The sequence below is a fragment of the Cricetulus griseus genome, chromosome 5 (genome assembly GCF_003668045.3).
Source record: "Cricetulus griseus strain 17A/GY chromosome 5, alternate assembly CriGri-PICRH-1.0, whole genome shotgun sequence".
In the NCBI taxonomy this organism is placed as follows: domain Eukaryota; kingdom Metazoa; phylum Chordata; class Mammalia; order Rodentia; family Cricetidae; genus Cricetulus; species Cricetulus griseus.
In genome coordinates, this window is record NC_048598.1 from 146,648,019 (window position 1) to 146,675,625 (window position 27,607).

The window sequence follows — 27,607 nt, forward strand, 5'->3', positions numbered from 1 at the left end:
GCATGCTAAACACATGCTCCACTGGAGTTGCATCCTCATCATTCCTTTTTTCTCCCCTTCATATTCCCTGTGACACCAAAATAATTTATAATTATTCACTGTGTGTCTTAGTTAGGATTTCTGTTGCTGTGATAACACCATGACACCAAAGGTAACCCGGGGAGGAAAGGGTTTACTTACAGTTCATTGGCCATCAACCAAGAAAAGTCAGAGCTGAAACTCAAAACAGGAATTTGGATGCAGGAGCTGATACAGAGGCCTTGGAATTGATACTTACTGGCCTGTTCCTCATGGCTTGTGCTCAACTTGCTTTCTTATGTTTTAGGAGTGGCACTGCCCAATTGAGCTGTGCCCTCCATATCAATTATTAACCAAGAAAATGCAGCACAGGTTGTTCACAGGCCAGTTTGGTACAGGTATTTTCTCAATTGAGGTTCCTTTTTTCCAGGTGACTTTGGCTTGTGTGAAGTCAACTTAAACTGGTCGGCACACTGTGGTAGTTAGTTTAATTGTCAACCTGACACAACTTGGAATTATCAGGAAAGAGAATCTAAGGAATGGTCTAGATCAGGTGGCCTGTGGGCATGGGGGATTGTTTTGATTATAATTAATTACTATGGGAACCATCAGCCCCATGTGTACATGATTCTTTGGGCTAGTGTACTGAACCATGAGGTAGTAAAGAAAGAGGTCAGTACTGGAAGTATGCATGTTTCTTTTCTTTCTGCTCCTGACCGTGCTATGAGTAACTGTTAAAGTTCTTGCTGCCTGACTTTCTTAACAGTGATGGACTGTACCTGAAATTGTTAAGCTAAAATCAACCCTCATTATGACATTTTCATAAACATTTCAGCCATAGTCCCCATTTATTCTCTTTTGTGCCCCTCCCACTTCAGCTAACCCTCTTCTCAACTAGCTCTCCTTCTCATGTCTAGTTTCATTAGGGTTTTTTGTTTACAGGAGTGTGGGTCCCTTACCAGTGGCTATACTACTGAAGAAAATGTTTCTCCCTCCCGCATCAACCCTTTATTGTGTATAAATCTTCAGAGCAGGGTGGGGGCCCATGAACCCTTTCCTGCTCCATGACAGGATGTTGACCTCATGCAGATCTTGTGCAGGTACTCGTGGCTGCTGAGAATTAAGGAGTCTGACAACCATGGCATGCCTGGAAGTCAGTGTTCCACACCTTTCTACCTCCTGGGTCCAGCTCTTACATTCTTTTTTTTTTTTTTTTCTTTTTTTTCTTTTATTAGTTCAAATTAGGAACAAGCTTGCTTCAGATGTCAATCCCTTCTCCCTCTCCCCCACAACATCCCACCTGCCCCTAGCCATCCCCTCTCCACTCCCCAGGCAGGGTAAGGCCCTCAAAAGGGGCTCCCCAAAGTCTACCACATCATCCTGGGCCAGGCCTAGGCCCTTCCCCATGTGTCCAGGTCAAGAGCCAGCTCTTACATTCTTTCTGCCCTCTTCCTGAATGTTCTCCGAGGGGGTGTTATAGATTCACATTATACCTGGGCATTCAATAGTCATTTATTCCCTGACCTTTGACTAGTTATGAATCTTTGCAGTCATTGTTGACCTCTGCACAAAGAAGCATTTCTGACTACCCTAACAGTAGTACTAATCTATGGGTATAAACATAGTTATTTAAAGAGTAATTTCAGGACCAAATGTGGTGGTTCATGACTTTAATTCCAGAACTCAGTAAGTAGAGTCTGGCAGGGCAGACAGAGGCAGGTGGATCTTTCTAAGTTTGAGGCCAGCCCAGTCTAATGAGATCCTGTCTCCCAAAGGGAGGGGGGGTAATTTGATAGACACATCTTCTCTATTTACCAAAATGACAGCAATAGCTTCCCCTCTAGAGCTTGTGCCTTCCCTAACCTAGGCATTTGAGCAGGTTTACAATGACAGATGTGAATGTCCTCCTGTGGAGCAGGCATCAAACCCAAATAGAAAGCGATTGGTTACTCACAACAGACTTTTCACGGTTCTAGCAGTGAGTTTATCTTGACATTTGTTCTTTACTCAGAACCCTAAGTTATTTTCGTGAGATCTCTCAGGTTATTTAATACAGGAAGTTAGAGCTCCAGACTTTCCTTTAGGATTGCTTTTATTGTGTCTTAGTAGCTCTTTATTGTGTTTTTGTTTTCTGGAAATTTCTTAATTTCTTCAAGGACTCATTCCTCTTTTAATAGAATGGTGTTTAATCTCCATGAGTATGTGTTCTAGGGTTGTTCTTGCTGTTGATTTATATATAGTTTTACTCCATTGTGATCAGATAGGATACCAGAAAATAGTTCAGTTGTGTCCTAATATATGATCTTTTTTGGAGAATATTCCAAGGGCTTCTGAGAAAAATTTATATTTTGCATGGAATATATATTTGGATAGAATAGTCTGAAGGTTTCTGTTAAATCCATTTGATATATGATGTCATTTAATGCACATGTTTCTGTCTAGATGAGTTATCAGTAGGTAAGAGTAGGATATTGAAGTAACCCACAACTGTAGTCCTGAAGTTAATATGTGACTGTACATCTAGTAGTATTTGTTTTGTGAAATGGGTATGCCTGTTCTTGGGACATATATGTTGAGCATTATGATATTTTCTTTATGGTTTGCTTGCTCAGTCGCATAAAGTTACATTCTTATCTTTTCTCATTAGTTTTGTTGTGAAGTCTACTTTGTCAGATGTTATAATGACATCTGCTTGTTTCCTAGGTTCATTTGCTTGGAACTCCCTTTATATCCTTTTATCCTAAGATAGTGTCTATTTTGTGTGTGTGTGTGGAAATTGAGAACATTAATATTCAGAGTCTTATTGAATGCTGTGTACTGATTCCTGTCATTTTGTTGATTTTTGTAGTGTTTTGTTTTTTCCTTTCCTGATTAACTATTATTCTTGTGTGATATATTTCCTGTGGAGGGGTTGTTTGTTTTTTCTTTTTAGTCTGGATCATTCCTTTAAAGTAACTTCTATAGAGAGACGGCTTAATGGTTATAAATTCTGTTAGCCTGTTTTTATCATGGAAAGCTATTATGAGCACTCTTTCCTGCCAGCCTGGTTCTGCAGCTGCCTCAGCCCCAAATAAGCTCATGGATGCTATATTAGTTACAAAGAGGTTGGCTGGTGACTAGGGCTAGCTCTGTCTTAATTATTAACCCATTTCTATCAATCTATGTATTGCCACGAGTCTGTGGCTCATCCAGTTACTCCTCTGGCAGCATCCGGACTCTGCCTGGCTGGCTCACTTTGCCTACCTTTCCCAGAATCCTCCTCCTCTGGTAGCCCCGCCTATCCTTCCTGCCTGGCCACTAGCCACAGAGTGTTTTATTCATTAACCAATAAGAGAAATATATACACAGAAGGACAATCCCATCAGAAAGTTTTTACTTATTCTTCTACTGTGACAGTTTTGCTCAGTCTGGCAGCATTTGTGGGTTACCAATTGACTTTTAAAGCTTGAAGTGCATCTTTCTAGTACCTTCTACTTTTCAAGTTGAAGTTGACAGATCTGCTTTTATTCTGATAGATATGTGTAACTTGATGTTTTTCTCTACCACTTTCAATATGCTTTCTTTGTTCTGTATATTTAGTAGTTTAGTTAGAATTCAAGGGGAAGTTCTTTCTGGCCTTACTGTTTGGTGTCCTGAATGCCTGCTTTATATGGATGGGCATCTCTTTCCTAACTCTAGGGAATTTTCTGTTTGATTCTTTTGAAATGTTTTATGTCTTTAAAATGAAGTTTTTCCCCTATGCTCATGACCTTTAGACTTCGTGTTTTCATGATGTTATATGAGTCTTGGAATTCCAACTTGTACATTTTTATTACCTTAATTTTGCTCTTACTGGGTTGTTCTAGTTCCTCCATCTTGCTTCCAGCTCAGTTATTTTTTTTTCTCCTTCATCTATTCTGTTGGTGAAACTTTGCACAGAACTTTTAATATGACTTACTATTTTTCATTTCCAGCATTTCATACTTCTTTTTCTTCAGTGTCATTATGTTGAATTCTCCTTTCATACTTCACATCATCACTCCTATTTTATTCAACTGTCCGTGTTCTTTATCTGTAGCAAATCTTTTATGAAGCACTTTAGTAGTAATAATTCTGAACACAGCCTTAAGTGTAAGTTTATAAAATATAGCTTACTATGAAAAGTTATATTTATATTGAACTTTGCAAGAGTAAAGTTTCATGAAACAAAGAATATTACCATTTAGAAGTAATGCAATTAAAACAAATCTTAGTTCCTTCTGTTTGAATAGCTATCTACTGTATTTCTCTTTCAATGTAGTTATAAAATATTTGGAGATAAAAGGCCTTTTGTGCCTGTGGTGGTGACACACGCCTTTAATACCAGCACTTGAGAGGCAGAGGCAGGTGGATCTCTGTGAGTTCAGAGCCAGCCTGGTCTGCACAGCACTAGTTCCAGGACAACTAGCTATACAGAGAAACCCTGTCTCAACACCTCCCACCCCCAAAAAAGTTTTTTTCTGAGTTGATTAATAGTTAATGAATTAAGTTTGTGAAATTGTTTATATCCCCATTGTGTAAGATGAGAAATATATTAATATGTTTGTGGCAAAATAAAAGTATCATTTTTCCCTTTTTCCTATTTACTAGGCATTTTTATTACCAATTTGTGAAGCAGCAGCTATGAGAAAAGTGGTGAAAGTGTATCAAGAATGGATTCAGCAAGAGGAAAAGCCTTTGTTTATGCAAGAGCCTGAAGAACGTGTGCTTACTTCTTCAGATATACCTTGCCTCGAAAATGTCACAGACCAAGACATTTCAATAGAAGATGGAGAAAAAAGAGAAGAGGTAAAATTGTAAGATATATATGTTTTAGTGTAAGTTCTGTGTTGATATGAGTATGTTTAAAAAGTTAAAGGTACCTTTCAGTATATTTGCATTTCTATCACTGTATTTTCTTCAGTACTTTTCTGCAAAACTCTGTGACGTCACAGTTTTACTTGATTTTTATTTTGGTGTCACAGGCTAAAAGCAAAAAATGAAAAAAATATTGAAACTTTATTTATTTATTTATTTATTTATTTATTTATTTATTTATTTGGGTTTTTGAGACAGGGTTTCTCTGTGGCTTTGGAAGCTGTCCTGGAACTAGCTCTTGTAGACCAGGCTGGTCTCGAACACACAGAGATCCGCCTGCCTCTGCCTCCTGAGTGCTGGGACTAAAGGCATGTGACACCACCTCCCGGCGAAACTTTATTTTTATTTTGATGTCACAATTTAAAAGCAAAACATGAATAAAAACATTGAAACTTTTTCCACTGGCAAATTTTTTACCCAATAAATTTTTACATAACCCTGTGTATATTACTGTATAACAAAGGTATCTGGAATAAGTAAGGTGTCTTACACCTTTAATATCAGCATTCAGTTGGCAAAGGCAGCCAGATCACTGTGAATTTTAGCCCCTCTCGTCTACATAGCAAGTTCCAGGCCAACTAATGCTGTGTAGTCTCAAAAAAAAAAAAGATATTTGAATCATTCATTAAAAATAAATCATTAAGAAATTTATTTTCGGGCTGGAGAGATGGCTCAGAGGTTAAGAGCACTGACTGCTTTTCCAGAGGTCCTGAGTTCAATTCCCAGCAACTACATGATGGCTCACAACCATCTGTTATGAGATCTGGTGCCCTCTTCTGGTGTGCAGATATACATGGAAGCAGAATGTTGTATACATAATAAATAAATAAAATCTTAAAAAAAAGAGAAAGCTTCCCTTCCAAAAAATATTTTCAAAGTTTCATATATATACATATATATGTATATTTTTACCATTTATTAGAGACAAATGCAAATTTCCACACTAATGAAATAAATATGTAAAGAAATAGACTTAGCTGAGTATTCGATATTGGAGGACAGGATCATGTACAGCATGTTTAATAGTTAATTGATATTTTCATTTTATAATCATCAGTGTTAATTATGCCACTTTGTATAAATATGTAGTGCAAAATGTTGGAAGTATGTCTAAGACCATGTTAGAAATTGTTGGAAATTCTGTCTTAAAGTCAAGCTAAAATTCAGTTTTTAAAACTGCTACTCAAGTTAGCAGCTTAACAGCAATTTAAAAGAAATCAAACATTGGCCAGGTGTTGGTGGCTCATGCCTTTAATCCCAGCACTTGGGAGTCAGAGACAGATGGATCTCTATGAGTTTGAGGCCAGCCTGGTCTACAGAGTGAGTTCCAGGACAACTTCCAAACCAATACAGAGGAAACCCTGTCTTGAGAAGACAAAAGAAAAAAAAAGAAAAGAAAGAAAGAAATCAAGTATTTTGACACTGTCCAATCCAAAGAAATACTAATTTGATATGTCCATACTGGAGAATGACAATATGAAAATATTTTACTTGTTTCATAATTATGCCATTGTATTTTCTGAAGACAGGAAACTGCATGTAGTATAGTTAAAAGCACTGCATTTCATAGCACATTGTAGTCCTGAATCTGATGGGTATTCATTGATGTTTGTGGTGGGAAGACATGCTCAGTATAGATTGTGTATATTTGTATATTCAGAGCCAGGACTGTGGTCCAGTCATGAAATGCAGCACAGGCCAGTGTGCCTGGAACAGATCAGATTCATTGTGCATTTGATTGTAATTTTCTCTTGTACATTCAGAAACCTTTCACTGTTGCTAAATCGTTCATTTATCCCACATTCAATTATTCAACCTGTGGTTAAGAAGGGGCTGGGGTGTGTGTCAGAGATAGACACTGCTGTATTTTAAACATGTGCCAAATCAAAATTGATGTTAAAGGACATACTTTGTGTGTGATGATTATCAAATCATTGTTCCATCTTTTCTCAAAATAAAGTCTGCTTATGCTGTGAATGGCTACTCACCACAAACTGGAATGTTTTGAATTCTTCTCTAGACTATTTTGTATTAGAGCTAACTGCAGAATTCAAAATTTTTCTGACATATTGTTGGTGATTAAAAAAAAACAACAACAACAACTAGAATTTATTCACAGAGCAGAAAGAAAAGGGAACAGAGGTAGCACTGGGTCACTGATTCCATTCATTCCTTAGACCTAAGCAAATTTTTGTCTTTTAGTTGTTCAACAATTGTTGTGAGTCAGATTCTCTAGGAACTAGAAACTGAGATGAAATTAGGAGTTTAAAAGACTATCAGGCTAGACAGTGGTAGTGCATGCCTTTAATCCCAGCACTCAGGAGACAGAGGCAGGCGAATCTCTGTGAGTTCGAGGCCAACCTGGTCTACAAAGCAAGTTCCAGGACAATCAGGGCTACTCAGAGAAACCCTGTCTTGAAAAACAAAACAAAACAAAAAACAAGAAAACAAAAAATACTTTTTATCTGATTTGCTTTTCTATAGTTCAAGGTTTTTTGAATTAGGAGGGGAGCAGTTGGATAGTGTTTCTTTATTTTAGTGGTTAATTTAACCTCATCAATGGAGTTTAATTAGGATAAAGACACAGTAAAGAATAGGGCAGTTCTACATGGATTAATTGTGAGAGGGAATTTATAAGGGTGGGAAATGCAGAATCTGCCTTGAGAGCCTAGGCTGGCCTCTGTCAATCCTGGCGTAGTGTTTTGAATGGTGCTCTGTATAAGAAGAAATAAACGTTTAAGTAATATTAGATAGTGGTAGAAGCATGGCTAGCATGTATGAGACCTTGGGTTCACTCTCCAACTGCTACAAATTAAGTAAATAAATGAAAAAATGACAAATGCAATTGTTTTGAGACAGGGTCTCATGTATTCCAGACTGGCATCAGTCTCACTATATAACCTAGGATAATTTTAAACTCATGATCATCCTGTCTCCACTTCCCAAGTACTGGGGTTACAAATATAAACCACTATGCCCCAGCAAAGTATATAAAATTAATCATATAATTTGTAAAAGAGAATTCATAGTACTATTAGGTATTAGTAAGAAATATCAAATATTTCAGTTAATGGTAGAAAATACACCTATCAGTCTAAATGATATATTTTTCTACAACCCTTTTAGTTATATTGTGTCTATGTACATGGAACATAATCTGCATCATTTATATAGGAATAGTAGAATAAACTATATACAGAATTAAAAACAGAGGCCAGACAAAGTCGTGCATACTTTTAATTCCATCACTTCGGAGGCTAAGACAGATGGATCTCTGTGAGTTTGAGGCCAGTCTGATCTACATAGTTCCAGGACAGTCAAGAGCTACATAATGAGACTCCAACTCAACAACAGTGAAAACACAGACACGCAGACACACACACACACACACACACACACACACACACACACACACACACACTACCTACAGCACCACAAAGCAGGCTTTTATCTGAGGGAACTTGTAACCTGTACTACCTAACAGCACCAAAACTCAGGCAGAAAGCTTCAGTAGTAGTTGTTTGAAGCAGTTTTTTGTTTGTTTGTTTGTTTGTTTGTTTTTAATTACAGTTATAAGAATTTGCAGTTCTTAAAAATCTGTACTCAAGTTATGTAGATTAATATAGAACAGAGTTAATCTTTTACAAAGCTGTGAATAGTATGATACGATTGTTGAATATGTGAGAATATACATAGACAAATGACTCCATGTGTGATGTGATATTAACTCTAGCTAGTCATTATCCATAATTTTTTCCTGTTAGAATTATTTACAGTGAATACATATTACTTGTATGATCAATTAAAATAGCTTTTTTCTCTTTGATTTGTTTTTATTATTTTTAGTTATATGTAGGTCTGTGTGTCTGCATGTGGGCATGTGCACATGAGTGCGGGTGCTTTCAGGGGCATCAGAGTGCTGTGGAGCTGGAGTTGCAGACAGTTGTGAGCCTGCTGGTGTGAGTGCCAGGAACTGAACTCAGGTCCTCAGCAAGAGCAGCCAGTGCTTTTCATCACTGAATCATCTCTCCAGGCTCCTAAAACAATCTATTTTGAAGTAAAGAAAGAGTTTAATAGTGGAATCTAATAATTTCATACACCTTTTATGTTACTGACTTGTAGCATTCTCATTGATGAAATATTAAAAATCTTGATATTTTGCTTCAGGAAAATGGGACCAATATTTCTGAGCATGTTCGAAATTCTAGTTGGACCAAAAATGGTTCCTACCAAGATGCTTTTCATGCCTCTGAAGAAGCCACAGAACAAAATATTCAAGCTGGTACACAGGCAGTTTTGCAGGTGGGTAGCTTTATACTTAACTTACTTATTTGCGTGCGTGCGTGCGTGCGTGCGTGCGTGCGTGCGTGCGTGCGTGTGTGTGTGTGTGTGTGTAGTTCCTAGGATTGAACCCTGGGCTTTGTGGCATGCTAGGCAAGTTTTCAACAATGAGTTAACCAGCTAGCTCTTTAGCTTAAAAGTAAAACAAAACACCAAAACAGCATTAAATATTTCAAATACCCATAGTTTGGGATTTCATATGTAATAAATTCATATATTCATATGCATATAACAATTCACTATTCACATCTATGAGTTGTCATATATCATCTTTTTCATAAAATACATACTAACAAACATTACGCACAGTTTATAGATGAAAAAGGATGCTCCAATTCAAGACCAATAAAGCAAAAGTAAATTGAATTAGGAAAATATAATTAGTTTTGTTTTACATTTAGTGTGTGTATCAGGGAGGCAAGTATGTGCTTGTATTGTGGAGGTCAGAAGACAGCTTGTGCCAGTGCATTCTCTCCTAACTCAAACTTGAATCATCAGGCTTGGCAGCCAGGGCCTTACCCATTAAACCATGTCACTAGCCTCAGAATTTTAAAAACAGAACATTTCACATCCTCTGCAGACAGTGAAGAATTACAGTCTGATAATTCATGCAATGGGTGGATGTGCAGAAATAGGAAGTCTCCATCTGCACCTGACATCCGAATTGCTGTGTGCTTCGTTATGCTTTTCTACCCTCTGTTAGATGTTTGCCCTTTAAAGGATTTGCAGAAGTTCCTTATGTTCCTTTTCTTCTTTTCCTATGCTCTCACTGATTCTTTTTTCTTGTCAAAGCCACTTCTAACCTCTCTCTTGTTAAATCAAAAACCAAAAGTCTGTTTTTATTTTTTTGAGGTAGAGTCTCACTGTATAGACCAGGTGACCTCAAACTCCCAGAGATCCACCTGTCTCTGTCTTTGAAGTGATAGGATTAAAGGTGTGCATGGCCGTGTCCCACTAAAGGTACATTTTAAATTCTTACCTGACTGCTTGCCTAGTGAGGAGCATCTGCAGAGGGTTGGTCTACCTGGGATCCTTCCTTACTGTCCTTCTGAACAGCACACCCTCCTGTTCTTAGCTCACAGACCATTCTCCAAGTAGATGGTTTTACACTGATTTTTCCATGTTTCCCTGACTGTTCTTGTTGAAGTATCCAGGATTCTGGTCTTGAATCTCTTTTCCATATTTACTGTCTTTTTTATTTCATCCATTTCCATAATTTTAAATACCATATACATGCTATAGTTTACAGATTTTATTTCTTGTCTGAAAGTTTTAAATCTGGAGTTTGAATTCAGATTCCAAGTCGGCATTAACTTGGAAATCTGGTAGCCATCTCAAACTTGACTATTTTCCTTAGGCTTCTTTGTATCATTTAATGGCTTCTCTGTTTTCTTATTTCTTGTCTTTGTGCATACCATGCATTTCTTGGCTCTATCTTCAGAATGTGTGTAGACTTTCCTACCGCTTTGCTCCCAAAGCCCTTAATGAACATTAACACTCATGTGGTTACACCTAACTCCTAGTCTGTTTCCTCTCTTACCCCCTAGTCTGTTCTCAGTGCTAGGCAGAGGGATCCTGTCCCATGCCTTCAGGTCTTTGTTATGGTCTCCCAGGCTTTATGCCATTGCTCTCCAGAGGGCTTCATACGCAGGCCCTCAGAGTAATTGCAGAATTGAGGCTGAGAGTTTTAATGTTAAACCATTTAACATCTCCTAGTTCTCTTAAAAAGCTCGAGCTTGAGATAGATAGATAGATAGACAGACAGACAGACAGACAGACAGACAGACAGACAGACAGACAGACAGACACACACACACACACACACACACACACACACACACACACACACACATATATCATACTTTGATAATGGGAAGAAATCTGTTCTTCATACCTTGGTTTTGTTTTTTTTTTTTTTTTAAACAAAATCTCTCATTGCTCTCCCCCTGCCTCACTTCATTCTATACTTGTTATTACTCCTCACACATGCAAGGCAAGCTTTCACCATAGGACTTTGAACTTGCTTTTACATGTGTCTGGAATGCTTTTCTCAGACTGCTAGATAACTCGGCTTCTCTTTCCAATTTGTATTTGTAGTTCTTCTCCACCCACACCCCTTTGTTTGTGCTTACTGGACTCTCAGAACATTTAGGTGACGGGAAGTACCTTGTCTTGTTCTTGTCTTTTTAAAAAGTGTTTCTTTTTTTGTTTGAGATTATAATATGGATACCTGTTTCCCAATTTCCTTTCCTCCCTCCAAACCCTTCCATATGCCCATCCTTGTTCTTTCAGGGAAGAGCACATTATTTACTCTGTCTTTTATTGGTGTTTCTCAAGTGCTCTTTGTGTAAACATTTGTTAGACTTTTTTAAAAATGCTTGTTTTTAGACTATGGTATTTTCTGCCTTTTCTTAATGTGCTAACTTTTTTTGATACAGTGTTTTTCTGTGTAACAGTCTTGGCTGTCTTGGAACTCATGCTGTAGACCAGGCTGGCCTTGACTCACAGAGATTCGCCTACCTCTGCCTCTGAATTGCTGGGCTGAAAGGCGTGCGCCACCACCACCTGGCATTTAAAAGTAATGAATTTAAAGTAATGAATCAGATGTGAAATTCTTTTCCTGTGTATATTGAAATGAACATACTTTTATTTTCTATTTTAATTCATTGATAGAGGGTATAATACTAGATTTTTCTACATTAAGGCAACCTTGTATTTCCGGATTATAGTCTACTTCATCATAAACTAATGTATTATGTTTTGTTTGGATTGTTAATATCTTAAGATTTTAATCTATCAATCCACAAGAGATATTAGCCTTTTATTTAGTTTTTTTTAATGTAGTTCTTACTAAGAACATTGTTTTTATATAGTAAATTGGGTGGATTTTTTTCTTCTTTGCCTCTGAACAAAGATAAAAATCATGTCCCGTGAAGGTAGAACATGACTGCTCAGAGATAGTTGTCTAGACTTGTGTGCTGTTCAGAGATGAATAGCCTGCCTGCACCAGCTCAGTTTCTTTCATGCTGTTCATATGTGGATCCTTAAGATTCCTTCTTAAGTCAGTTTTGGTTACTTGTGCTTTTTTCTAAAATAGTCCGTTGCATTTGAATTTTATTGTCATGCAGTTAATCGCTGAATTGCCCTTTTAAAATCCCAGCTGGACCTCACTCCACTTTCATTTTATTCCTAATCCTTCCCTATTCCTTTCTCTTCCTTTTGTTGGTTCATGTCTGCCAGGTTTACACTGCTCTTTTCACTCTTAAAAGTGTGCTTTTAAAAAGTCTGCTTTTTTCAAATGTGTGTACAACTGCATGTGGCAACATAGTACTTCTAGGAAAGAAGAGATATGCATAGAAAAAAGTAAATGATTTTTATAACACTGTTACAAAAAAACCTTCATAGATGCAATGGTCAAGTCTTCTAGTATGTCTGAGACTAACCTTGGGTACAGGGCAAATTTGAGGCAGACCTGATCTATATAGGATCCTATCTAAAAAGTAAAACAAAACAACACAATAAAGCAGAACGGAGTGTTCTTGAGATCCTCTGTAAACAGACACACACACACACACACACACACACACACACACACACACACACACACACACACACGAGTCTTTATCTTTATCCCAGACTGGCATCACACTTGCAGCGCTCCTCCTTGTCAGCCTTCTGAGTTCTGGGATTACAGGTATGAACCAGCATGCCAGACTAATTTTTTCTTTAAATAAGAACTTTACCATTCAGTCAGATGTGGTAGCTCGTCCATATAATCTTGGCACTCGAGAGGTAACAGCAGCAGGATTGCAACAGATTCCAGCTTATCCTGGTCCACATAGTGAGTTTCAGGCCAGCCAGGGCTAGAGTGAGATTTTTGCCCCCCTCAAATGAAATCTATCATTGAAATTTCATTATGAATAAATAATGATTTCTCTTATTACAGGTGTTCATTATAAACTCATCAAACATATTTCTTCTTGAACCTGCAAATGAAATAAAAAATCTTTTGGATGAGCACACAGATATGTGTAAACGTATTCTTAACATTTATCGATACATGGTTGTACAAGTATCAATGGACAAAAAGACCTGGTAACAATTCTTTATCTTTATATTGCTATTATTCTCTGTATACGTATAGTAATTTTTCAAGGAATAGTGTCTATGAATAGGGTGTGTTACAGTGTTAGAGTGCTCCTATTACTGAATTAATACAATTATATAGTAATCCTGGTACAAGAGTTATATGTGTGTGTTTTGACTGCATGTATGTAGTAACCACACTATGCATGCCTAGGTTCTATAGAGGCCATAATAGGCCTTCCCTCTCCAGACCCCTGAAATTGGAGTGACAGAGCCCTGTGAGCTGCTATGTGGGTGGTGGGAATTGAACCCAGCTCCTCTGCAGGGACAGTCAGTGCTCTTAACTGCTGAACCATCATCGCCCAGCCCTCTAGCTTTATTTTAAAAACATTCATTACTGAAAGTATATGAAGAATTGCATATAGAAATTCTTATTAACATATTTGAAATACTTTGTGCTGAGGACATTTCTAAGCACTTCACATGCACACTAATCACATTGTTTCTTAATAATGTATGTCTGCTTGAGTTTGTCACAGGAGATTAAATGACTGACCTTTGTTTATGCAATTCATGATGAGTGATAAGCAGAGTTTGAATTATACCCTTTCTCCTTTCAAAAAGTATTCTATTTTTAAAACCAAATATGGAGGTGTACACTGGTAAGGCAGCACTTGGGAGGCAGAGGCAGGAGGACTGCAAATTTGAGGCTCACCTGGGCTACATAAAACTATACTCTCTAAAAAAAAACCCAAAAACAGAATATCATACCAAACTGAAGTATTGCTTTTGCTCTTTGTTTTGTTTTGTTTTGTTTGAGCTCTGTGTAGCCCTGGCTGTCCTGGAACTCACTCTGGACCAGGCTGGCCTCAAACTGTTCAAGATCTGCCCACTTCTGCCTCCTGAGTGCTTTGATTGTAGGCATGTGCCACCGCTGCCCAGCATTAAGTATTCTTTTTCTTTCTTTCTTTTATTTTTGGTCCTATATTTTTCTTTCTATAAGCTTCAGATCAATGATGAGCCAGAAACCTTGCCATGTGAAACACACTTTTGGAGTTTATCTCATATTTTTAATTAAAAATTTAAATTTTATTTTCATGTATATGGGAATTTTTTGCCTGCATTTGTGCTTGATGCTGGCAAGGGCCAGAAGATACTGGATCTCCTTGGGCTGGAATTATAGAATATGTGAGCCATCATGTGGGTGCTAGGAATAGAATCCAAATCCTCTGGAAGAGCAACCAGTGCTCTCAAATGCTGAGTTATCTGCTCCAGCTCTCAAATTTCTTTTAAGTTCCTTTAAAGCTGAAGTCAAAGTAAGTGCCTAAGGCAGTTATTCACTTACATTGACTTTATAAGATTTTTCTGTGTTGATTATTCTTTTTGTACTGCAAATTGTGTCACCTGATATGTGAATGAGTTAAAGTTAGGCAGTAAATAAGATGAGGTTTATTTATAAACTGTGTCATGTGTAGTTAGATTTTCAATTCATACAGCTAAGCTAGAAGGCTAAGGTAACAAATATGTCACTTAAGATTTTATTTTCTGATGGCTCTGTGGATATAAGAATAGGAGAGCTATCCCTGACCCCCACCAGCTGCAACACTTGGGAGAGCAGGCCCTGCATCTCACCTAGGTAACACAATAGAGTTCACCTTGGTGATGGAGGTGAGGTTGAACCAATCTCATTGCCCCTTACCATCTTACCAACAGACAAATGAACTGATCCTCCCTCTTACCAGCTGTAGGACTCAGGAAGTGAGCCCTATCCCTCACCTAAGCAGCACAGCAGAGCTGCCCAGTGGTCAGAGGTGAGGTTGACCCAGCCTTGAGATTATGAGCAAGGGAGAGTGGTCCCCATTCCTCATCTGACATGAGGAGAGATGCCCCTGCCACCCATCAATTCCTGAGACCAGTGGAGGAGCTGGCCCTGGGGTCATAAGAACGCAAGGGCTGTTTCTACTCCTCACTAGCCGCAGCATTTGGAAGAGTGGCCCCTGTACCTTACCTGGACAACACAATAGGGTTAGCTCTGATGGTGTAGGTGTGAGAGTGCCAACCCTGAGCATGAAAGCAGGAGAACTGGCCCCACCCCACACTCATTGCTGCAAGGGGTAAACTAGCAAGGGCAATGCTGGAGAGCCTATCCTGGTGTTGAGGACAGGGGAGAACTCTGCCCTCGGCTGTCCAGGCCCAAAACCAGAATTATGACTTAGCCTGCCCCACCATCCACCATTCACCCCATCTGTGATTTGCTGGAGCATGTGAAGGGACTTGACCAGCATACCCAAAGCTGCAGGATCTCAGGGCAACAACAGGATATCCATCCAGGAAGAGTCCTAGTGAGGGCCCAACATTGATAGTGTATTAGAAACCAGAGGCCTGGAATTAAACCAATGAATGACTCTTTGCAATGAACACTTGCAAGTAAAGACATATGGACACTGCAGTTTCCATGATGAGATTTTTAATTTCCCCCCCCCAGATTTTGTTTTATTTTGGGGGGTGGGTGCAAGGTGGAGGGCAGATGCTAAGGGATGGGGAAATGAATGGGATCAAGATACATGATGTAAAAGACACAGAATGATTAGAAAGTAATTATAAAAAAATCTTTCTATTATAAAAAAGATTTTATTCTATGACTGATGATTATCTTATTTGCTTTTTTATGGTACTGGGGTTTGCCTCACACACTATAGGCAAGTGCTCTGCTACTGAGCTATACCTCTAACCTCAGAATACTTTGTTATCTAAGTGATCATTGTCTATTTGATTTTGTGTTCACATCCTTCCCCGCAAATGGCATCTAGGTCTTGGATGTATTATTGCTCTACCCACATTTCTTAACAGTGACCATAAAACTGTTCCTAGATTGGCACTGAAAATGGCCTCTCTTATTCCCTCCCTCTTTCTTTCTTTTTCTGTGAGACAAGGTCTTACTGTGGTAAGAACACACATGCATATCACCTCTCCTGCCTCAGTCTTACAAGGATTACAAGTACATTCTACTATGCCTAGCCACTAGTGTCATATATTGATATGTTGATGAATTCATTCCCAAAATGTCAGGTGTAGTTTTATGGTGTTAGTAGGAAACATCTAGGAGAAAGAGTTAAGGTAAAGACAGTGTTAGAATTGGTTCCATTTCCAATACACATGTAGAACAAAAGATTGAAAAAATTGTTGAATGGGGCTAGGGAGATGTCTCAGCATGCCCTTCCAGAACACCTAAGTTCAGTTCCCAGCACTCACACTGGGTGGCCTACAACTACTGTTAGCTCCAGCTCCAGGGGATCTGATGCCCTCTTCTGACTTGCTCAGGTGCCTGCACACATGTGGCATACACTCAATATACAAAAAAAAAAAAAAAAAAAAAAAAAAAAAATTAACCACTGAAACTAAAAGGGACAAAAGGGTGTGGTTGCAAGCTTCTGTAATCCTAGCATGAAGGAGATGGAAGGTTGAAGGCTAGGCTTTATGAGTCACTGTCTCAAGAAACAAATGGGGGTTGGGAGGAAGAGAAGTAGTATTTTTATCTTTTATTTTTCCTGTGTATTCATTATTAAAACCATAAAATATAAAATTTGTGCATGAAGATATTGAGCCCTAAAGGATTTTATGATGTTGACTTCATAAAGGCTTACAAACTTCAATTCTTAATTTTAATATTTAAAGAATCCTAAAAACTTGATAATCGTTCAAAGATTGAGTATTTGGGTTATTCCAGTGATAATGTTTTCACAACAATGAATATGAAAATTGATCACAAACTCAGAGCAAGAAGGAAACATTAACAGATCTTCTTACTTTAAGGGAACAGATGCTGCTCGTGTTACTCAGAGTCACGGAGTCTGTGCTGAAGATGTCATCACAAGCTTTTCTACAGTTCCAGGGGAAAAAAAACATGACCTTGGCAGGTCGACTTGCAGGACCACTTTTCCAGGCAATAAAAATAAATAGATGGATAGAAGCTTTGTTTTTAAAAGATTCATTGAAGCTGAGCTTGTTAATAGGGGAAAATGCTTTAAATCAGAAACCTATTTATGTTAAAGGATCTTTTATAGACCTAAATTAAAAAACACTGATCTAAAAGCCATACACACAAATTCACAACATAATGGAAGAAAAATGTAATTAAGAGTAATATGCTTATTTTACCTCTAGTGTGTCATGCTTATTGTTTCAGAAAGCTAACAAAGGGCTGCAGGAATAATACCAGAGTATCTTCTGAGTTTCTGAATCTCTGGGATTATTAGGAAAAATATTTTCAATTTGTAATAAAAATATAGTACCTAACCAAGAGTCATTCTTGTGCTGCCCCATAGACTTATTGTTCTCCTTTGTAGAGTTGATTGAATCAGTAGTATTTTTGATTATACAGAAATTATGTTTTTTTTCAACATGAAGGTAATGTACTGAATTTAAGCTTACTATAAACTCTAAAAATAGGAAATATTTTTGATGACATATTAAATGAAATTACATGGTCAAAATGATTCTTAATGTCAGAGGTAAAGACTATTTTAGATGATCCTTGGGCAAAAGTGTAACCATTTTTGTTGGCATTTTTCAATTCTTACTTACTTAAAAATCTTTGCTGATGGTAAATTAACTTTTAAAATAGAAACGTGTTATCTAAATTTTTAGAAAATTCCTCATTTTTATAACTAACCCAGTGATGGGAGCTACAGAAAGATAAATTTTTAGCTTGCTGTGCAAAAATAACTTCTTTTGTAGTTTGAACATTTAGAGACAGAATGAAAGGGCACTGGTCATTTCAATGTTATCTTTATATTTCATATGTGAATTTATAATAATTCCTTTGCAAATTAATGAAGTTAAAGTTTTGAAAACTTTATTTTGTGACTTAATAATGGTAAATATTTAGAGGATACCGGATAATCAGTATTTTCTGCCTTCTTAAGTGTAAGCTATTAGTGCTATAATTGGATTTATTACAGAATACTAGTAATTGCTGTTGTATCTTTAAAATAAAGTTTAATTTTAACCTTTAGTTTGCATATAATTTTTCAAGGATATTTCATTTAGTACATCCTCCCCCCCCTTTTGGTTTTTTCGAGACAGGGTTCCTCTGTGGCTTTGGAGACTCTCCTGGAACTAGCTCTTGTAGACTAGGCTGGCCTTGAACTCAGTTATCTACCTGCTTCTGCCTCCCGAGTGCTGGGATTAAAGGCGTGCGCCACCAACGCCTGGCTCATCCCCTTTTTTTTGTAGTAGTAGCAGTAAAGCAAACTTCCACATTACAATCATTTCCATCTTTAATTTGGGAATGTAGTTTGAAAATTTTCACTTAAGAACTGAATATCAACACTAAATAATACAGAACCACCTCTTATGTAGGTTTTACTGAGCAGTAATGCAATGCAGCATGAACGTTATACCCTAATGTTACTGGGAATCAGTAGTCACTTAGCCAAAATTCTTATCAGGTAGTAATAATTGCATTAATTACTTGTATAACATATTCTGTGATTTAAAATTTTTCTGTTTTTTGAAGTCACACACCAAATAAATCTCATTGTTAATTTTTGAATATTTGTCTTTGTAGACACTCATTGTTGCCTGGATCAAAGCAAATCTCAATGTGTACATCTCTCGAGAACTTTGGGATGACTTACTTTCAGTATTGTCATCATTGACCTATTGGGAAGAATTGGCCACTGAGTGGTCTCTGACCATGGAGACGCTAACTAAAGTTTTAGCTAGGAATTTATATAGTTTGGATCTCAGTGATTTGCCATTGGATAAGCTGAGTGAACAGAAACAAAAAAAGCACAAAGGGAAAGGTAAGAGTTGTTCAAAGATTCTCCATAGGAGTTTGTTTAAATACTTGAGTTGGGGAAAACCAATCCGGGAAGATCTTTTCTGATCTTTCTTCATTTGTCTGAGAGATTTGAAAATTCCAACAATAAAATATGGAAATACATTGTTATTTTCTTAATCTTAAAATCAATAATAATTTTGGTAAGATAAGAATGTCAGTTGTGTGTGTGTGTGTGTGTCATGGTCAGTCTTATATTTAAAGTTAAATAATATAGAATCTTTTATTTTAAATGATTGACCCAAGTCAAAATTTATAAAATGTATTTTTCAGTATAAGCAGATTTTACAGAGAACTGAAAAGATGACTTCATTTTATTCTATAATAATAATTACTTGGAAAATTCTCTTGAAAGCATTTTACTATTTTAAACTACAAGAAAACGTTCTCTAGGTGTGAAATAGTATTTGTGTAACATTAAAGTGAAGTGGGCCAGTGGCATAATTGTTATATCACTCTCATGTCCTTGGTATAGTATTCTGCATTTTAAAGAATAAGTTGCCAGCTAGTAATTATATTTGTCATAATATATATTTGGCCATTTATTTATGATAATTAAGAATATGCTCAAACTACTTTTTCTGCACTATTTATTTCTCAAGTGGCTGTGACTGGACTTTCCTTTAGCTCATTTCTTATCTCTAGATGGTAGAGAATTATAATAGCTTATTGTTGATGAAATAATATAATTTTGAAAGTCTTACTAAGTTTTAACTATAGTTTTTACATATAACGAAGTTGAAAAAAATTTATAGTTACTTTATAATGTATTGTAGGAAGCCTTAGAGTGTCCAACAGTGTATTCCTAATAATTTAAAGATAACAATCAGGCAACCACTATCCTCCATACTAATACTGCATTTCTAGGAGTTGGACATGAATTTCAGAAAGTTTCAGTTGACAAGTCATTTTCTAGAGGATGGAGTCGTGATCAACCTGGCCAGGCACCCATGAGACAAAGAAGTGCAACAACCACTGGGTCCCCAGGAACTGAAAAGGCAAGGAGTATAGTACGGCAAAAAACTGTTGGTATGTACTAGTCTAAAATCATGGGAATTAGTTAAGCAATGCAGAGCTAGATGCTCTCTCTCTCTCTCTCTCTCTCTCTCTCTCTCTCTCTCTCTCTCTCTCTCTCTGTGTGTGTGTGTGTTCTTTGGGAGATAAGAAACTTGAATAGCACCCGCAGCAATTCGTATAGTCCAATAGCATGCTTATGAGCTTTTATTCCTTTAATATATATACTCTTGTGTTTATGTAGTTTATTGTGGGTATCTTTGTTTCCAAATTGTCATTTTATAGAATTCAAAAAAGTAGAATTTGTATTCAACATGCAGAACTCCAGAATGAGGTGGTATAGTTTTTATTAAATAAATATATTCACAAATACTGAGATGGGAACAAATTTTCAGTATTAGAATTATGTAGTCTTATTATTTAGAAACTTTCAACAGGGAATTAAGTTCACCCCCTCTCCTTCTGCTGGCAGGCAACTAAGGTCAAGAAGAAATCTATACTATACTTTTTTTTTTTTAAATAAAGAAGTTTTTATGTTGTGGTAAACAGTGGTGTAGGAACATCGTGGGAATCTCTTGTAGGCTTAAGCTAACACAGCATACTGTAGAACTAGCAACTGTCTTATTTTCTTCTCAGAGCCATGTAACTTGGCTGAATTATAGTAAAGAAGATTCTTCGAGAAAATACAAAGAGGGCTTATGCCCTATGTTCTTTTTTACTCTTTCCTTACTAAATATCTAAGTAACCTTGGACAATTTACCAAACCCTTCTAGGCTTTACTGTATGTGTGTGCTCATGGCTGCGTGCGTGCGTTCCAAATTGGGCAGATAGAGGTCAGAGGATGGCTTGTTTGAGTTGGTTCTCTGTTTTCACCGTGTAGGTTCCAGGATTTAATTCAGGTTGTCAGGCTTGGTGACTGTTGCCTTTACCCACTGAACCTTTCACTGGCTCCCTCTCACTGGCTTTCTAGGTTTTAAGTGCGTTATTTGTTTAGTGGTAGTGATAGTACTTTTCCCACATGAAACAGAATTGCATGATATCGTTTCAGGTTTCAAGTCCACTAAACAAAAAGTAAATCATTAGAAGTTTTACTAAGAAAGGTACATGCATAAAGTTGGAAAGTTCTTTGAAAGTTAGAGGTAAATATTGTTAGATCTTGTTTGCTTGTGTCTTGCTCTCTGAAACTCACTGAAGTAATTTTGTCACAGCTTCTTGAGTGCTGGGATTATAGATATGAGCCACTATGACTAATTAATTTCTTAATTTTTAAAATTATTTTTTATGATCACGGTGAATGAATGTGCTTATTTGATTCAGTCTGAAAAGTGCATTTCATTAAGCCCCCAGCATCCTCCCTGTCTTTCCAGTTTTACTTCACTACAGTTTCTTGTACATTCTTCTGAAGACCCTTTATTCACATAGAAGCCTAAAGCACATTGCCTGTGTATTGTGGTTAGCAATGGATTATACACATTTGAATGAAGAAAAGTTAAATATTCAGTATCAGAGCACTGTTCTAAACATTAAAGATATAGTTGGGAACAAATACTTGATCTTGGTTAAAAAACTAGAAAGTGATAAAGCAAATCAAATTTTAAAAGAAGTCACTGGCACTTAGAGTTTTAATGTTGAGCTTACAGATCCAGTAAACATAACATGTAGTAGGAAATTACAAAAAAGGTAAGGCAAGATAAAGGACTAGAGAATAGCAGGAGGGAGAGCAGGACTTTTAGATCAAGACAGGCTTCTGTAGCATGTGATTTAAGAACACAGATTTGAGTAAGTGGGAGAGCATACTTCGGGAAGATCTATAGGAGATACATTCTGATTAAAGGGGAAGTGTAAAAGCCCTGAAGCCAAGGTTTTTGTTTTGTGTTTTGTTTCTTTTTGTCTTTATCATTTGCATTGAATACTATGCTATATAGTTTAAGTATTATGTTCTTACACAATAGTACCTATAAGTTCATTTAATCAATAGTCCTTAAACTGAAGCTAAAATGATTAGGAAGTTACAAGTTACTGCCTTGTGAACTAAAAGTTTCTACCTTTGTCATCTAGTGATTCTTTTATGAAACTGTCCAGTGCAACCAAAAATATAAGTTTTGGAAAGTAAACTACAGTTTTTAAAAAGATACTTTGAAGCTTTTATGTGTTTACCATTTGGATGAGCACAGATTGTATATTGTTCTTAAGAGCCTGATGCTTTGTTTATTGTTCTGTTTGCTTTGCTTTTAGAGAAGGTGTGCTATAGCCCAAGCTGGCCTTTTGTTGTGTATTTGCTTTGCTTTTAGAGAGGGCATGTTGTAGACCAGGCTGTCCTAGAACTGACTGTGTGGTTGGAAATAACTGAACTTCTGATCCGCCTCCTCTCACCACCCTAGTGCTGGGAGTGCAGGCATGTAGGCCTGCCAGTGTGCACCCACACCTGCTCAGGAAAGTGATTCTTCATGTTGATGCAAATTCTGTTTTCTACAAATGTTTCTAATTAAAACTTTAAAGCTATACTACTATAGTTTAGTGTAAATAAGAGACACTGGTTTGATTAAGTATTCTCTCACCTGGAACAACTCCTAAACACAAGAGTAACTCTTGACAAATTTCCTAAAAGGACCTATTAGTAATTAGAAGACTTTATTTGGGTAAGAACATGGAAATAGGAATGGTTTGTTAGTATAATTCAGCTTCCTTAAGAAGAATTGCTCAGAGAAATGATCATACAGGGTACCAGAGTTCTTTTGGGCTAATGATATTGAAAAATTTTTCTATGATTCCATTTGATAAATTTCTCGTTTCTTGTTTTTTTTTTTTTAATGTGCTGAAGTGTCTGCTGGTTTTTTAATGCTGTTCCATTGTAATTGCTAATAATAGGCATTTTCCTGCTTTACACCAAAAGAATTACATTCAAAATGTGTGTGTTGTGGTTTCTTTTCTTACAGCTTGCCAGTATTTGCTGTGCTGAAATGTTTTAATTTAAAGTTTCCTTCCTTTGAATCTTTTAGTTTTCTCTGTTGCTGCTTTTTCTGTGACACAGCCTTTCATTATAGTCACTCTTCTTTTTTCCTTCCCCACTTCTTTCTTTTCCTTTTTAAAGCCATGAGAAGCCGATCCATTGGTGAATGTGCTCTGCCATCGGCCTATATTCGCAGTGCTAAAAGTGCTCCTGTTCTGATCCATACTTCCAAACCCTTCTTGCCTGATATTGTTCTCACTCCCCTTTCTGATGAGCTTTCAGGTAGTGCCACCTCTGCTAATTTCTGCACCACCCTTTTCACTTTTTAATCCTCTGCTTTCAAATTTGCTTAATCAAATAAACTCTTCAAAGTTAATTTCTTTGGGGGGAGGTGTGGGAAATTGGAAAATAATTGAGAAATCAACATTTTGAGTTATTTGAACTCTAATGCTATTCTTTCGGTTCATTCTGGAAGTGCTAAGTTTAGTGCTGTGCCAATGTCTTATGACTTTTATTGTAAAAGGCCAAGTTGTTATGCTGGATGTTTTTTCTCTTGGGTGATTAAAAAATATAGCAATGAATATTTGTATCATAGGTGTCACACAACAGATAACTGACTTTTAATGTTTTATTGTTTTGATTAACAATATTGCAAATCTTAAATATTATTTTCTCTCTGTCTTCTGTATTTATGGAACTAAATAAGGATACATAATCACTGGAGAAAACATATAATCTAAAACACTATGTAGAATTCAAAGGATATTCTCATTTTTTTTAAAGCCATTGCATGTAGCCCCAATTTCAAGAAACTTAAAAACCTCAGCTTTCCCATTGCATTAGATCTTTGATTATCAGTACCAGAATGGCATGTTCTTTTATTAAGACAGTTATCATTTAATAAAATGCATGGATTCAGTTCAGTGAGTTTTGAGAATTATGCATACACCATCACCCAAATAAAATATGGAACATTTTCATTGCCCCAAAATTTCCCTAGTCAGTCTATGCTAATAAGCATGCATTTTCTACCTCCACATGCAGAAACCACTTTTTACTTCATCACCACAGTTAGTACTGCCTTTAATTTATGTTGCTTCTATATAAAATTATACAGCCGGGTGTTGGTGGCGCACGCCTTTAATCCCAGCACTCGGGAGGCAGAGGCAGGCGGATCTCTGTGAGTTTGAGGCCAGCCTGGTCTCCAGAGCGAGTGCCAGGATAGGCTCCAAAGCTACACAGAGAAACCCTGTCTCGAAAAACCAAAAAATAAAAAATAAAAAATAAAAATTATACAGTATCTTGTTTTTATTTTTTTCTTTGTTGTTGTTGTTTGATAGCAGAAAACTTGAGTATAGTTATTTTGCAAAATCTCATAAGTTCACTGAGCTTACCTGGACATTATAAGATACCATCCTAGCACTTTGCTTAGGTGTTTCTGTGACATTTCTGTTTTTAAGAGGCACTGATGTTTTTTTGGGTTTGTGTGTATATGGGTAGGGTTTTAGGGGGTTTTGTTTGTTTGTTTAGTTTTTCCTTTTTCAAGACTATCTTTAGTTTAGTGGACTGAAGAAAGGTACATCTGTGCTAATGATATTTTCAGTGAATTTCCCTCTGCCTTCTGTAAGCCAAATTGTCTTGTAAATTATCAGGGATCCAATAATTGAGAATTACTTATATGCAAGTGCAGAAATATATCTAAATATATCTTATGCTTGATGCTCTGTAAAGAATTATAAATGACAAAATGTATTTATATTTCTCAAAATGGGACAGTAAAGCATCCCATTATTGGATATATGCATTTTCTAGGTGAATGAGTAAGAATTACTTCTGGATAGTAATCTGATACTGTTGTACTTGTTTTGAGTCAGTGTTTTACTTTGTAGCTCAAACTAATCTAAAACTGCTTAGTTTAGGCTTGCCTGCAACAGTGATCCTCTCAGCCTCAGCCTCCTAAATTCTGGGACAACAGGCACGAGCCACCATGCCTAGCCTCCTATTATGATATATTTGGGAAATATTCAAGTATTGTTTTGAAACCATAATGTAATAAGTTAGAGATAATTTATAATTAAATTGGTGTTTAATTTTGCAGTTAAATAACAAAAGCAAAATAGGAAATTTGGCCTTAATCCAAACCTTAATGAGCCATACGATTTTTTGTTTGTTTGTTTGATTGGTTTTTATAGACAGGGCTTTTCTATGTAGCCCTGGCTGTTCTAGAACTCACTCTATAACCAGGCAGTCCTTGAACTCAGAAATCACCTGTCTTTGCCTTGGGGAGTGCTGGGATTAAAGACATGAGCCACCATGCCCAGCTGATCCATAAGTATTTGTGAATCAGTCAGTAAAATTTAAGGCTACAAGTGCAAAACTGTAGGACAGTTGGATGATATATACATGGAATAATATGCACTTTAATGGATGAGAGAAAGTGGTACATATTTCTCATAAATAGGCCCTTAGTTGTAAAGAAATGAGTGAATAAATATTTTGCCCTTGGCTATAAATATTGACTATAAAAATATAAATATTTTGCCTTTTCATGTACATTCACTTTCTATACAAACAGCACAGATTTTTGTATGCATATATTTCATTATAGCTTATTTCCTTAAATTAGCAAACAAAGCAAAGTTTCTGTCTGATAACTGAATTAGATACAATTAAAAAGAACTACCTAGTTTATTGTAAACAGGTAAATTCTTTTACTTCAGACTTTTAAAAGCACATGTACTTAAAACATCTAATACAAACAATTTTTACTTAGAAATATTAAAAAATAATTTTGGTTACTAATTCTTAATTTTTTGTTGAATCAGAAACTTGAATATTTTGACAATTATTATCTATCTTAAATGCTAATTAAAAAAAGAATTTTATTTAAACAAGAAGAGGCTTGACTTGAAGGGAAAACTAGCTAGGATTCAAACCAGTTATTTATATGCAATAAAGAAATAGGGGTGGGGAAATGAAAGAACTGAGAGAAATCTATACTGTAGTAGTCAGGATATGTTGGAACAAAATTTCTGCTTTCTAATTGAGAATGCATTCTTGGTCTGTAGCAAAATGCTAAAACAGTAAAATGTAAGCAAAATGCTTACTGTTTCATAGACACTTATTGTTCATAGACACTTACTGTTTCATAGACACCTCCTGTCTGCTGCTGGAGCACGCTGCCGAGTATATCCTTTTCCTCCATTTCCAACTGTGCAGGTGTGTCCATTTCACTGATCGGGTTACCCATCAAACCAGAATCTCTTGTACCTTAACAACAAGCCCTGCCATTCACAATAGGCTTTCATTGATTCACTAGGAGGTGTTTGCTTCTTAAAGTGCATCACAGAAGCATCTGCCTGCTGCTTTAAATTAATATGATCATTGTTCTCAGTCTTGACTCCTTCATGGGGTTTCTCATCTGCCATAATGAGTGCTGTCACCTCCTCAGCTTTGTTCCATGGAAGAGGCACCAGGTCCACACTGAAGGAACACACAAACAGTACCAGAAGTAGCAGTAAAATGAGTTTTTAAATGCTAAAAGAAAAATGAACTGTTTCTTCCCTACCCCCAACTCTCACCCCTCTTGTTTGAGACAGTTTCATTGTAGCATAGGCTGGACTTGAATCCAGTATGCAGTCAAGGATGACCTTGAATACCCGATCTTCTTGCCTCTGCCTCCCAAGTACTGGGGCCAGGCTACATTGTTCATTTCAAAATATATCAAGTATTGCCTTAAGTAGCATGAAATGTTTCTATTTCACAATTCTTGCTTTGTTATAAATAAGTCATAAAGATTACCTTTTTAAAAAGACCTTTAAATATTTACAGATAATACTTAAAAGATTATCCAAGCACCATGATTTTTTTGTCTCTATTTTCCTCATTTGAGATAAAATGCCTCTATGACAAATTTAAAAATTTAGATAATATTGGCATACTAGTCTCTGAATCAAATCATTTTATATCTCACTTTCAAAATGATGTTTATTTATATTTATTATTTTTGGACATGGTCATATTTCTGTAGCTCATGCTGGCTTCAAACTCATGACAATCCTCCTACTTTAGTACCCAGAGTGTTAGGATTACTGGTATGAGCTACCTGTGCCTGATGTCATTTTACATAGTGCAGATTATCTCAGAAAGGACATTTTAAAAACACAATTCTCCAAAACTAGTTTTTTCATAAGATACTTTGCCACCAGTGTTTTATGAAAATGTACATACACAATGTCAAAGCATAATTAAAGTTACTTTCAATTAGAAATCATTTTTCTCTTAGTACTCACAAGAGTCAAGGCACACAGCATTTTAATGTAACAGCAAACCCTCATGTCTCTGAAAACTGACTTAAGATGAAGTCACCATGTGCAAGCTGATGGATTCAACAGTTAGAATACTAAGATATAATAAGAGGTAAAAAGGAAACAAGTGAAGATCCATAGTGTTTGCTGAGGGATTGAAGGCCACCCCCTAGA

General features: G+C 36.6%; 1 protein-coding gene and 1 pseudogene across 8 annotated transcripts in view; one reads left to right on the forward strand and one right to left on the reverse strand.

Moving 5' to 3' along the window:
• Positions 1-27,607, forward strand: part of Ralgapa1 (Ral GTPase activating protein catalytic subunit alpha 1) — a 206,162-nt gene that overhangs the window by 56,982 nt on the left and 121,573 nt on the right. For 7 of the 8 annotated variants that reach the window (XM_035445756.1, XM_035445757.1, XM_027419682.2 and 4 more), the window contains exons 11-16: positions 4,627-4,824; positions 9,061-9,195; positions 13,181-13,329; positions 17,134-17,263; positions 18,890-19,127; positions 20,030-20,191. In XM_035445756.1, the coding sequence (XP_035301647.1) occupies positions 4,627-4,824; positions 9,061-9,195; positions 13,181-13,329; positions 17,134-17,263; positions 18,890-19,127; positions 20,030-20,191 (1,012 nt within the window). Of the gene's footprint in view, positions 1-4,626; positions 4,825-9,060; positions 9,196-13,180; positions 13,330-17,133; positions 17,264-18,889; positions 19,128-20,029; positions 20,192-23,267; positions 23,409-27,607 lie in introns of all 8 variants that reach the window. The other variant, XM_035445761.1, reaches the window with a different exon arrangement.
• Positions 26,248-26,554, reverse strand: LOC118238854 (annotated as a pseudogene).